This window comes from Felis catus, chromosome F2 (genome assembly GCF_018350175.1).
Source record: "Felis catus isolate Fca126 chromosome F2, F.catus_Fca126_mat1.0, whole genome shotgun sequence".
Lineage (NCBI taxonomy): Eukaryota > Metazoa > Chordata > Mammalia > Carnivora > Felidae > Felis > Felis catus.
Window position 1 is genome coordinate 57,127,624 of NC_058385.1, and position 13,868 is coordinate 57,141,491.

General features: G+C 35.4%; 1 protein-coding gene across 7 annotated transcripts in view; it reads right to left on the reverse strand.

Annotated features, from left to right (window-relative positions):
- Nucleotides 1-13,868, reverse strand: part of CSMD3 (CUB and Sushi multiple domains 3) — a 1,245,869-nt gene that overhangs the window by 245,070 nt on the left and 986,931 nt on the right. For all 7 annotated transcript variants that reach the window (XM_045049906.1, XM_019823045.3, XM_019823042.3 and 4 more), the window contains one exon: nt 6,962-7,078. In XM_045049906.1, the coding sequence (XP_044905841.1) occupies nt 6,962-7,078 (117 nt within the window). The remainder of the gene's footprint in view (nt 1-6,961; nt 7,079-13,868) is intronic.

Genomic DNA, 13,868 nt, shown 5'->3' on the forward strand with positions numbered 1-13,868 from the left:
CACAATACAAAATGCTGAGCTCTGCAACAAGATATTCAATGGAAATGTCATGTCCCTTAAGTCTCTGGATACAAGCCTTATAAAGTGACAATGTGATTTAGACAAGTTAAAATATGACACATTTCACTTAAAAAACACCAAGAGTGAATTGTGATAAAGTCTGATCCATTTTTGATGTTTAATCACTGGCAAGTTCCAAGCCATACCTCTTCCACTTCTCTTTTTGCCCCTTATGTGGGGCAAGCTAATAAGAAAGGCAGGGTACACTTTCCTTTAGACAAATGGGATTTTCAAATCACATAAGTTCTGACTATTGTGAGGGAGCTTTCACTCTAGCACTAGAATGAAACCCAAAGCCAGTCAGCTTTCTTTGTTTCCTTAAGCAATTTTGGATCTCACTGGATCCAATTCTGGATTGTGCTCTGCTCTTCCCAGAAAGTCTCATTATTATAAGTGATACCTACATCTTTTCATACCTTCTTAGTGCATGTGTGGTGTCATAAGTCTTGACATCCAATCAAATTTGGATGGGGGATCCTGGTCTAGCTGGTGACTAAATATGGTTTCATCTAATTATATGAGTGGTACCCAAAGAATTAAATAATATAAATATAAATACATACAGTAATGACATTTCCTTACTCTCAAATGTTGGGCTCAAAACTAAGGGTTTCCTCTCTTATAGGCATAAAATTAACATACACATCCCTCCATATTGACATTAACAGAACCATAAATTTTTTAAAACAATAAGAGAGCACACTTTTCTTTGTAATTGTTCTATATATAACAAATAATGATAAGTGGTAAATACACATTTTGAATAAACACACATTTTGTGAACATTTGTCATTTTTAAAGAAGTGAATTCAACATTTATAAAAGACTAATCATTGATTTTGATGCTGGTGTCATACATTTTAAATATAAAATATAAAAAGCCTTTATCAACTGGAAGAGTTCATTCATTACTGAAATCTTCACATCAGGAAAACAGAATGCCAGTAAAATGATTTACTGACCTAATGAGCATAAAAAATAATCTCAAAACCATTTGTCACTATAATATGGGGGAAAGTAGTGACAATAAATTACTGAATTAAGTATAAAGTCTGGTGATGACAACATAAATTCTGTAAAGGATGCTGAATAAAATAGATAATTGAGAACCACCTAGATATAAGATCAAAAGACAAATGGCTAGATATATGTCTGAGTTTTAAAGGAGAATATACATGGAGTAAAAAATGGCTATTAGTTTTAACACAAAAGATGAGAATAGTTGACTTTCCATCCATAGCTCAAAACTACAGTAGTACATATTACAAAGTCCAGATACCCACAAGAAAAGTAATCCATATATATATATATATATATATATATATATATATATATATATATATATATATATATAGTGTGCGTGTGTATACATCTTAGTTCCAATCCACTGCTTTTGCTTCTTCCTTCTAAATTCTCAGGAGATCTGAATTTTTAAATACTACCTTTTATAGACTAACAGTTAATACAGAAAGGTGAAAGATATGATATTACAAAAATAAATTGCATTTAACAATCATTATGTAATAACCTAAGTATATAATATGGAAAGGAAATACTAAATTGAACAAATATAATAATAAGTAATGAAATATTCATTATTTAATCATTATCAGTGTTGTTAATATAATATTATGGTATAGTTTGAGAAAAAAAAACCCATATTGAAGGCAACATCATAGGGAAAGATGTTTCTAAATTGATCTCAAGGAAACATATTGCAATGAAAGATAGGACAAAATAGCAGTTGTGAATCAGAAAAAATACAAACTATGAAGAAGTAGGAAAGAAATTCAAAGTTGTGTCAACTACTTAAAACAAAACAAACAAACCCCAAACCTCTCTCCCAGCAATAAACAAAAGGTTTTAGTAACTGTCTGTACCCCCTGTACAGAGTAGACCAGCCTGACAACTTTGTGTGATTTAGGAGTTCATGAACTTGAAACCTATACAACCAAGAGACTGCATTAATAACAGAAGATACAGAGAGGGCTGACTAACTGGGAAAACTAAGAAGAAAAACCCGAGAAAGTTTTCATGCATGCTTCCAAGATTCCACGTTTGAAAGCCAGTCTTGGGGAAAAGTAAGTTTTGCCCTTGATAAATAGCCAATCACGGTGGGCCTTTTAGGAGGTGAAACTATCTGGAAGCCCAAACACAAAATTAGGTCACCACAGACTATTCTGGATATCCTCAAGGTGATTTTAACATTGGAATTCTCCAAGAAATCTGAATGTCAGTTTGCATTCCACAGAGCTAATATTTGATACATGTTTTATAGAATAATTTTTGTCTAAGATTTTCTACATAAAACTCTGGTAATATAGTTCATCCTCTGTAGTGGGTTGAATAGTGTTCCCCACCCCCCCAAAATGTGTATCTGCCTAGGAGCTTAAAATGTCATTGTATTTGGAAACAGGATCTTTGCAGATATAATTAAATATTAATATGAAATTATACTGGATTAAAGTGCACCCTAAATCCAACACATGGTGTCTTTAAAAGAAAAGAGGACAGAGATACATGCAGAAACAGAGGAGACACACAAACAGGGCAAAGGTCTTGTGAAGATAGAGGCAGAAATTAGTAATACAACTACAGCCACAGAATGTGAAGGGTGGCTGAAAGCCACTAGAAGCTAGGAAGAAGCCAGGAAAGATTCTTCCCTAGGGCCTTCAGAGGGAGTGTGGCACTACTGATAGCTTGATTTCAGAGATCTAGCCTCCAGAACTGAGAGAACAAATTTCTGTTGTTTTAAACCACTGACTTTGTGATATTTTGTTAAGGCAGCCCTCAGATACTAATACATTCTCTTTTACACATAATCCCTGGAATGCAAGGAATGGGTGACGGAAGGGATAGAAGGGGGCAGGGGGAGAGTTTGGAAAGGGATAATCATTTCAAGGAGTGATATTCCATGTGAAACCAGTTTAGGTATTAATAACTAGTTATGAACCATTTCTTCTGAATTATAGTTGAAAGAGGACTTTCATCTCCTTTAACCGTTTTAAGCTTCTTGTTTTACCAGCGGGTCCGTCTAAAATCTTTAATTTTTCCTTGTCTATTGTGTCTTTCTCTTGGGCTTTAAAGTAGGAAAATTCCATTATATTCTATCCCAAGAGAAAACAGACATAAACACTAGCCTCTGACTTGTCCCCCATTTCACTGCCATACTAGCTCCTTCTTTTTTTTCTCAGCCAAAATTGTTGAAATAGAAGTCCAAACATTTATTCTCCAGTGTTTGTAAGTCCTCACTCCATACAACTTGATTTTGGCTGCTACACTCTAAGTATAAATACCTATTAACAAAAATATTTTTCCTCTAACAATGGCAACAGTTTTCTTATGTTATAAAGCATCTTATCTATATCAAAGTCAAAACTAAAAATCTGCCTTGCACGTTTTAGCCCTTAAAAACAATGCATTGTATGAAGACTTAAACAGTAAAACCATAAAGGGGAGACACCTGGTAATTAAAAATTGAAAAATGAAGGATAAATAAAACATATTTTATTAAAGGTAGGGTATTTTTAATCCAAAAATCCAAGTGAAATAGTTTAATTGTTAGAAGGAAGTCAACTATCAAAAAATGTTATCCAATGACCCAGAATTATTATATTTCTACATATATAAAACAACCATAATCCTGCAGAATGAATATCACCAAAGAGACCCTAATATCTGAAGTTCAAATGAAATCCAATGACACTTATGAAAGCATTAGGAATTGACAATTTTCTGATCTATAAAAACTGAAAGATAGAAATTGACTGGCAAAATAATACTCATTCAATCAACTGGTAAAGTAAGTTCATATTCTGTTCGCATTTAACCGATATGAATTCAATTCTACACTGGGCAACAATAAATAAATAAAAGTAATGTGGTAGCATATGACCTGTAAAAGATCAAGCTGGCTCATCTGGTATTATCTAAAGAAACAGTCACCTGTTCTGACATTAGAGGATAAATGTCCTGTTAAGAATTATTCAGTGACTACATGGCTCATGCAAAATTATGTAGATGATTTTTATGGACGATTTAACATATTCCATGTGTAATGTTGATTCTATGTGATTTTCTCCTTATATAACTTTAGAACGTTAACCTTCATTAAGCTGCAATTCCCTTGAATGAATTGAGTGTATCTGACAGATATTATGCTAAATGATTAAAAAGTGAAATTCTAAGAGTGTCAGCCTATAAAAGATACAGAAGAAAGAATGATTATATTTTAAGATAAGTGACAGGAAGAGAAAAAGTGAGAACTGGTACATTATGAAGTGATACCAAAGAGTCATAAAACAGCTCAAAGTGGAACAGAAGGAAACTGCAAATGAGAGGAGGAAGAAGAAGCAAAACAGAAATTTGATTTGTCGATACTCAATGACTATTGCTTGATCATCTCACATTTAAGAGGTAAAAGTAGGAGTAGGAAGAAGTTGATGATAAGTATTCATTTAATTCGTCTACTCTGCTCCCAGAAAACTTTAAGGTGTTATTAGGTGATTGGATACCCACTGAAGTTGTAAAACAAACTATTTTTTTATGCTTTAATTACATAATATAAATGTTTTATTTTTAGCCATGTTACTCTTAAGACTAATAAATCCAGAATCCAGGTCATTTTATTTCCACATTTTTGTAACTAGTGGCAGGACCTCTACAAATGTGAACATAAATAAAAGTGTGTGTGTATGTGAATCTCTGTGCGTATATGACTTAACTACGTGTTACTACGCAATCACGTACAAATACTGTATCATTTAATTATAAATTAACCCTATGAGGTAGACATTTATCACCTCTATATCAGAGAGGAGAAAAGTAAAATTCAGGCTAATGATAGGACTTTCTAAGTGAGAAAGAGTAACGAATTGTGCTCTGAATCCAGAAATCTGACCTCAAAGTTGGCATTTTTTAAACTCATAACAAACATGAACTATGTGAGACATCTTTTATAAATATACAATCTCATTCATCCTTCCCAACAACTTTACTCTGTAGACATAATGACCTCAACTTTACAAATAAAGAAACTGAGTCTCAAAGAGTTTATGTAACTTGTCCAAAGACAGATAGGTACAAGATGTGACAGGCTGAAACTAGGACTCCAAGTTTGTTTGACTTCTTATGTAGTTTGAAATACAGAATGATGTAACATTTACACAAATGAAATCAGTTTCCTTACTAATAAATGAAAGTACATTTGATTTCATCTACAAATAATCCATGACTTGTTTAAAAATTAATATTAGAAACCACTGATTATCAGTTGCATTGTTTACATTAAGAAGTCTACATTTAACTTACATTAAGTCTGCTCGAATAGATTCCATTCCCTTGAAACCTGTTAATTTATTTTAATCAGTACTTTTCCTTCTCTTTTTGAACATCTAGAGGTTACTATAAAATATCCCTAGGTGACCAGCATGTCTACGTATCAGGAAAGGAAATGCCTGTTTTTCCTTTTTCATTTTTCTTGGCTACATGACATCCCAAGAATAGGTTATAGTAGAAGAAATTAATGGATTATAAAGAGAACTGAGGTAACTAGGCAATCTTCTGGGTCATCACTGCTAGAGTTCTGTCAGCATCCATGCAACATTGTTGGCAGCTGGACTATAAACCCCTCTTACAAGAAAAAGAAGATTTTGAGGCACAAAAGGAAAAAAATAAATAAACAATTAGGTGGATAATGTTTTTCTTTCTAAACCGTCATTCTCTTCTCGAAGAGTTCAACTCTGATTTAACCAATCAATATGCTAGGAAGAAGAAATATTTTGTAGAGTAAAGAAATAGCCACCTTGCTAATGCTGGCCTCACCATTCTATTTCAAGGTTAAATAAAAGGTTTAGTAGTTCACTTCTGATGACAACGTTCTCTCAAATAAGTTGAAGATCTTGGACTTGTTTCGAAAGAAAGAGAAGGAGGATATATGGGTGATATCAGGTTATAAGAAATTGGACTGGAAGCATCAGCTTATTTTATATACCAGCAGAAACGTTAAGTCAAGATGTGATCCAAAAATCCTGATATGATAAAATCCATGTCCTTCTGCTAAAATACTTTGTCATTCAGACCCAGACATTCATAACAGCTACGGCAAATCCTTTACCACGTAACACAATGCTGTAAATCTAAATTGTAGAAGTCTGAACTTTCAGCCTCTCTCCCATACTTTACTGCTCACTAAATTTCCTTTGCCTACCCATCCATAAACAGAGCTTAACCTGGGTGAGATCCAGCTGGATCTCAGACACAAAACCTTTAGAAGCCAGGTAAGTGACTTCTAAGACTTGTGATCAGGGAGATGTGAAGGCAGCAAAGGACACATTGTCTTCTCAGTGCCAATGCAGAACAGATTGTCAGGTTGACAAGATGAGCTGAAATGTCCTTTGCTGTCTTTCTATATTCATTGCTGTCCCGGAAACTAGGTGCTTGAAACCAAAATCGTTTCTTTCTGCAAATGTGTTTAAAAAGTATACAACAATATGATTGGTTTGTACATACTTTGCCATTATTATAATAGTTCTATATTTGACTGTATGCATATTTTGCAGAGCACACTTTGCTTTATGCTCTGGTAATTTCCCATTTTATATCATTCTGACATGAAGGCACTTGCAAGGTTACTGGATGTACTTATTTTTAAAAATTAAAAACAATCCTGTTTTCATTTTTATATTGTTGTTCACCTGTGTACTTGACTGTAAGTTCAGATTGAGTAAAATGACCTCAAAATTTTATTATTACAAAGCTACTATCTAAAAAGAATTGCCGAGTAAAGTACTTTATGAATAGTGAAAATGTGCATAAAAAACTAACATTTTTGAATAGCACATATTGAAAAACAAAGCATGTCTGGAATGAAATACTACGTGATGAGATGACTATTACTTACCAAACTCCTTGGGAACTGCTATCGAATAAACACAATTATGCCCCACACTGTAATTTTTGGGATAGTTTGGTGATAGAACAGTGCCTTCTGAACCCGTTGAACGACTTCCACAGGGTGCTAGGAGACAGAAATGACAAAACATTTTTAGAAAAGCTTTACAAAAATCACACTGTGAATGTTTTCTTGATATAAACATGATGGTTATTGAATTTTAAGGTATTTGGTTTATTTCCATCTTTTAATAAGATCCACCACTGTCAAATATCTTAAAAACAAATTGTGGACATATGTGACTACTGTAGCTATTCAGATTTACTCTTCTCAAACACAGTAATATAAACGTGACATAATGGTGCTATCTCTAGAGGTAATAATGGCGGCCCTGCTTTCATTTATGATAAAAGCCCAAAGGAAATTTTCTCTTATATAATGATGAGAAATTACATATGCAGGTGGGAAATTGTTGTACTCACTGTCAGGCTTTGACATTCTACTCAAAATCAACCTTGATTATGCTGCCACCAAATTAAGTATTTTTATACACGGGACAGGGACGGCTGTACAAACACATTCACCCACTCATCTAAGTAAAATACTCTCTCACCAACCTTTATCTGTTTATATGATTTACATTTGAATCGTTAGAGTTGCTGATGGTGCACAGAGGCAGATTTTTTTTTTTTTTTTGCTACCTCAGCCCCAAATGCACTATGTTCCTAAAAGAGGTGAGGGTGAAACCAATGTTTCGGGCAAATTTGTAGATGATGGTTCTGGTGTTCACAAGATAGGGGGGATATCTTAGGCTTTATAGTTCTGAGTTATAAGGCAGACCCAGGCTAATGATGGAGATTTAAGTGTTGAAAACATATAGATGATAGCTGATATTCTCTAAGAAAATGATATCACCCAGAAAATTATACAGAATGAGACAAGATGGGCAAAGAGGAGGTCTGGAGAATGCCAAGGTGTAGGATCGCATAGAGGGTGGCTACAGTGAATGTCGTCCCATGGAAGCCACTGGCGAAGAGCTTCAATTAAAGCAAAGTGTTCAACAGGGTTAAGTGTTGCCAAGTGGTAATAAAAGAAAAACGAGTCAGTGGATTTGGCGACGTGGAGTATCACAGAGCAGGGGCTTCTTCTCCTGGCCCATGATTGCTTGAGGAGGGATTCTGTTTCACCTCTGGCTGGCTGGTTCCACCCTTACTCCACGAGGTACAATGAGCTTTCCAGACTGGTCAGCCCAGGAGGGGAACTTCAACCTCACTCTGGGCTAGGGGCCATTCTGCTTAAAGAACATATTGGCTGGTCTCCTCCTCTGCAGAGTCAGTATTACAGGGCAAGTCTGCTGAGAGCGTGGCCATGGTTGTTGCAGGACACCCGTAGCTGCGCAGGATGCCTGTTGTTTTGGCCCCTCTGCTTTTATGAATATTAAAGCTAACGGTCTGATTTCCTTCAGCCTATCCCTTAATTGGCTTTGAACTTGTGCAGAGAGGACTCCCCTCAAGCAATGGGATTTTGGTATTGTTAATACAGCAGGTTCAACTAGAGCAGCTTTTTGCAAACTACAGCCAGCAAACCAAGCCAGGCGGTCAGGAGAGGGTTTTACATTCTTAGAGTCACAAAACAAAGTTTTGAGTTTGAGTACGCGACAGAGACATATGTAGCCAACAAATCCCAAAATACCATCTGGGGCTTTACAGAAAAAAGTTTGCTAACCCTTGAAGTAGAGTAGAGGGGGGGTAGCTAGATAGTAGCTGGATGAAGAGTAAGTATGTAAAGAAATAGATGTAATCAGAGCCTTAATCATAAACAAAAGGAGAATGTGGGGAGTAGTCAGGGGAAGATGCAAAGCTGAGCGAGTTTTGTTACTGTTTTATTTAACGGGGAGGAAGGAGTCATTGCAAAGGGAAAATCAGGAGCAGAACTAGAGTCTAGGAAAAGGTAAGATAAAAAACCAAAGTGGAGCCATTTCACTTTTGAAGCCATCAGTGACATTCCCCTGTGACCTGAGGAAAACAGATGGAGACTAGAAATACATAGGTTTAGGTTACATGCTGGGAATTTATTGGGGTTATTGCCTAATTTTCCTTTTAAGTGTTTGTTCGTTTGTGTGTTTGTAGAGAAAAAGCATGAGCCTGGGAGGGGCAGAGAGAGAGGGAGACAGAGCATCCCAAACAGGGCTGGATTTCACACACCCTGCAATCCTGACCTGAGCCAAAATCCAGAGTCAGAGGCTTAACTGACTGAGACACCCGGGTGCCCGCTGATTTTCCTGTTAAAGACAGCTGGGTGCAGTGTTGTGTTAGGTGACTGGACAAGAGTCATGATAGCTTGAAAAAGTAAACACATTTGATGGATTCCTGGCCAGAGTTTAAAATACATCAATATACTTAAAACACATACATACAACACAAACAGTATCTTGTATTGTGTTGGGTGGCTAATGAATGTCCCGCCTTTTAATGTTCAGTAAAACGGTAATATATAGTTAGGATTTAGCATACTAAAATTAGAACTCCCCAGAACAACAACAAATTGACAGTGGTGATGATAACCGAAGATGCATTGCTCTCATCACTCATTATTGTTTGAGACGAGAGTGGTCAGGTGTATTCTTCGTTCAGCACAGATAACTTTATTCAGCTGATATTACTGATGAGAAAATCATTCAAGAATGAGTACTACGATTTATGTTAACTTTCCTTCTGATTTTAAGGTGCTCCAAAATTACAACACTTTGAATGTATGTGACAATAGCTCTTATTTTCATATTTGGAAAATATGAACAGAAATGAGAGCTTTTTGTTCAAGTTCAGCTTTGTGACTTAGTCATGAACATTCTGCTATTCCACATGAATATGCATCTGACAACCTCAATTTGTTTTTTTATAGTTTATTTTGCATAATGGACATTTAGGACAGCTATTTCAAAAAGTATCATTTATAAATATAAAAATGTGAAGTTGTTTTTTAATCATTGATGAATATATATGAGGTTGCAGTATAATCACCTGTTCTTAGGGTAACTAATACTGTATTAGATTCTGTTATTTGTCCTATTATCAATAATTTGGGGTTTCTTCTGGTCAGTGCTTACAGCATGTCCTAGTTTATAATCACTTATGTTGAATACTGTAGTGACTGAAAGTATTCCGTGTAGTATGCAAATAATATAAATAAGGGAAAATTAACTGTGCTTTGAGATAGAGATTTATTGTAATCTGTTCTATGTTTACAAAAATCTAAATGGAATAATGATTAAGCCAGAACAACTTTACAAATTTTCCTAATATTGGTTCCTAGAAACTTTTCACATCCTCTCTTCCTGTTTTAACTTCATCATACTGGTGGGTATAGGAAAGGGCAGCCTTTATCTTTTTGGCTCTGTTAACAATCAGTAGAAGTTAGGAGCCAGCCAAGACTTTGAATTCTATGCTTATTTTTGCCATTTTACTTATACCAGTGGGCCATTTGTCACACTGGCTGTGTTTCTCTGAAAGCCCATATCCCTTGTAATGCATTTAATGTAAGAACTCACCTGTACCAGTTCCTGACTATAACTTATTTGATACATATGACAACTGCTTAAATCTATATTTAATAGCATTGTTGTAGAACACGTGAATTATGAAAAAAAAGGTTCTATAATTAAGTAAGTTTGGGACATACGTGGATAAAAGAAAAAGTTCTTTATGACTTCACTGATACTTTAGTAAGGTCTGGGGACTGTCATATTCATTCTTACAAACTTATTTGATCGTGGAGACTGTTTCAGGGTAACATCTCATGGGACCAATGTTCCTTAGAACACCCTTTGCAAAATGCCAGACTGATGATTCCAAAATGTGCTATCACTTTGGTAATAATTCTCACATTTATATTATTGTCTATGATTGATTAGAATTTTGTAGAACCGAAGAACCGTGTTTCAATGTATGCACGGAGAGCCAAAGTACTTTAAAGATTTAAAATGTCAAACTTAGCCTATTATAACATACCATTATCCTTGACACTCTCTCCCTGACTCTTGGGGTCCAATACACCATTGATTTGTTGCTTGTACCTTTACGTAGCTTATCAGTCCCTCTCTCTCTCCTCTCTGCCACTGAAACTGCCACAACCCAAACTCCCAACAGTTTCCACATGGGCTCTTGGAAGAGACAGCTAGCTCTACTGATCCTTGCAAGTTCTCACCGCTGCTAACGATGTTTCTGACAGACACGTCTTATCGTATTTCTCTTCTCTTCCTGGAACAGTTCTGATAAACAGTGGGTTCTCCATAAATGTTTGTGGGAGGTTGAAATGTACTATGCTTATCATACCAAGCAGGCTACTATCAATGGTGTTCCATAGACAGCCCGTACATGAACATTTCATTTTGTAGAAATTTTTCCAGAAATTCACTTAAATCCAAGACAGAACTGAGACATACCCTCTCAATAAATCCGTATTAGCCTATTTCTGTGATTGAAGTCTCCGATGGCCAGGAATCACTGTTGCTTTACACTTAGAGGCAATATTATGTAAAAGATGTGTATCTTTAACACTGAAAATATGCTCAATGATAGGATTGAGTTCCACTGAGGGAACAGCAGACTCATGTCTACCATTTTACAGTAGCAAATCCATGCTAACATTTAATTAGTCTGGAACATACCTTCACTGAGTGAGTGAAATCACTCACACTGTTTAATTTCATGATTTTTCTTGTTCTCTCTCTCTCTCTCTTTTTTTTTAATGTTTGGTTTTTTTTTTAATCCTCTTTGGCTGAATTTATATGGATTCATTTGTATCGGTACAATGTGCCCAGACTGCAACTGTACTGTATGTGCTTGTTTTACTCTTGCAAGAAGAAAGGATGAGGCAGTAAACAGACGTGGTATTTCCAGGGACATCAGGGGATGAATCTGTAACTGGATTTTAAGGTTTCTAGTCACCTAGTGAAAAGGACTTCCCCACTAAGATTCGATCATGTGTGCAGGAGGCAGGAGGAGGGTTGGAGAAGAAGAAGAAGAAGAAGAAGAAGAAGAAGAAGAAGAAGAAGAAGAAGAAGAAGGAGAACAAAGAGTAACTTCCCAGTAAGTGAAACAGAAGGATCTCAAACCATTTTTATGGGAGAGGTCCTACTCGAACGTCCAACATATCTTAGAGACTGCATAGTCCGCTCAACACAGCCGTAAGCTACTTGCAATTTCAAACCTGTCTTTTTGGTCGTGTAATGTATGTATAATTTATTATCAAATATACCTTATCGTGAAAATTATTACAGAATATATAAATTTTTCTCAGAGGAAAGTTGGGTACTTTTAAAAGTGATTAATTCTTGTGGGTCACAAAAAGAGCAAAATGCTATATTAAATCAATAATTTACTAGATGCGGCCTGTGCCTCCTTCAGTTGGAGAGAACTGCTGTACTTTTACGAAAGTGCTGGTCTACTTCTGGGAAATTACTTATGCCTTGATGTAGCCTGATTGAATGTCACAAATCAAAAATCCTGGGAGAAAAAGGGTTTGAAAGCTGTATCTGCCACCGAGTCTTTTTTTTTTTTTTTTTTTTTTTTTTAAGCTAAGTCCTTTCATAAGCCTTAAACTTTGGAATTGAGTTTGTAATGCAGGCAGCTAATATTCCCAGTATTGACTTCAAGATTAAAACTACTCTTGCTTTGTTTGAAACCTGTTCTTAGTAAAAAATAGCTCATTATTCAGCCATTGATTTCATGCTTTGCATCATGTCTCCTAAATAAATAAGCATTTCATTTTGTTTATCTGTTAGATGATGTTCCTCTAATAAGGCCATTTTATCATAATGGTAGTAACTATTTCTTTAAATTATAAATGATTACCTTAAGTAACTTATTTATTTTGATTTTCACATTCTTTTGCATTAGTTCTTATATATTCACATTCATTTATCTGGAAAACTAAAGATAATATTGTTATGAGTTTCCTATTGCCTCATCTATTCACCCAAAAGAAAAAAAAAAGCAAAAATCAGTCTTTACTACTTGTGAATTAATCCTTTGTTATAATTACACACTCCTGTTTAACACTAAAAACAAACAAACAAACCAAAAAAAGAAAACTCCATCTCAATGCTGTAATCAGTGGCTTGTAAACCACTTTAATCCCTCACTAAGTAAACTTAGTAGGAGATGTCCTTCTACATCTGTCACCTCACTGATTGCCTGGACTCACTCATTTGATTGTGCTGCCTGGAAAGGCATTCCCTTCATGCACCAGTGCTCTGTGAGCTGTGTTCTCCATCAGAGTGTATGTTCTTAGAAGAAGAAGAGTCTTCCTAGGACAAAGACCTCCGAAGAGCTATATTCATTCCTTGGATAGATCTGCCATGCTACCATATATAAATTCTAATAGAATGGATGTTAGTAGTTCATCTGTGATACCTATGTCACTCATTTTTAACCTCATTTTCAAGATTGAGGTATGATGTATACAATTGAGTATTATTGTTGTGGTTGTTTAGCATATTCACAAAGTTGTGGACCACACCTCTACCTAATTTCAGAATATGTGTCATCCTCAAAGGAGTTCCTGTACTCATTAGCAGTCACTTGCTATTCCCTATACTCCCAAGTCCCTAGCAATTGCTAGGAAACTGGATATGGAAAGATAAGTTCTTAAAATAATTTTGGTTGAATTATTGGTGCTGTTTAAAAACTAAAATTCCTTTTCATTGCTTAGTTTCTTATTTCTAAGTCATTGATTTTAAGTGATGGCAATCTTTTGTTGTTTAAAACATACTTTAAGACAACTAATATATGAGCACAAAATGAGTGTAGGGAAAAAAAATCCTCTGTGACAATTTCTTATACCTACTGGATCGCTACACATTGATTTCTCAGGAAAGTCTTCTCTGTCTTCCAGATTAGTTCAGAGGATCCCATCA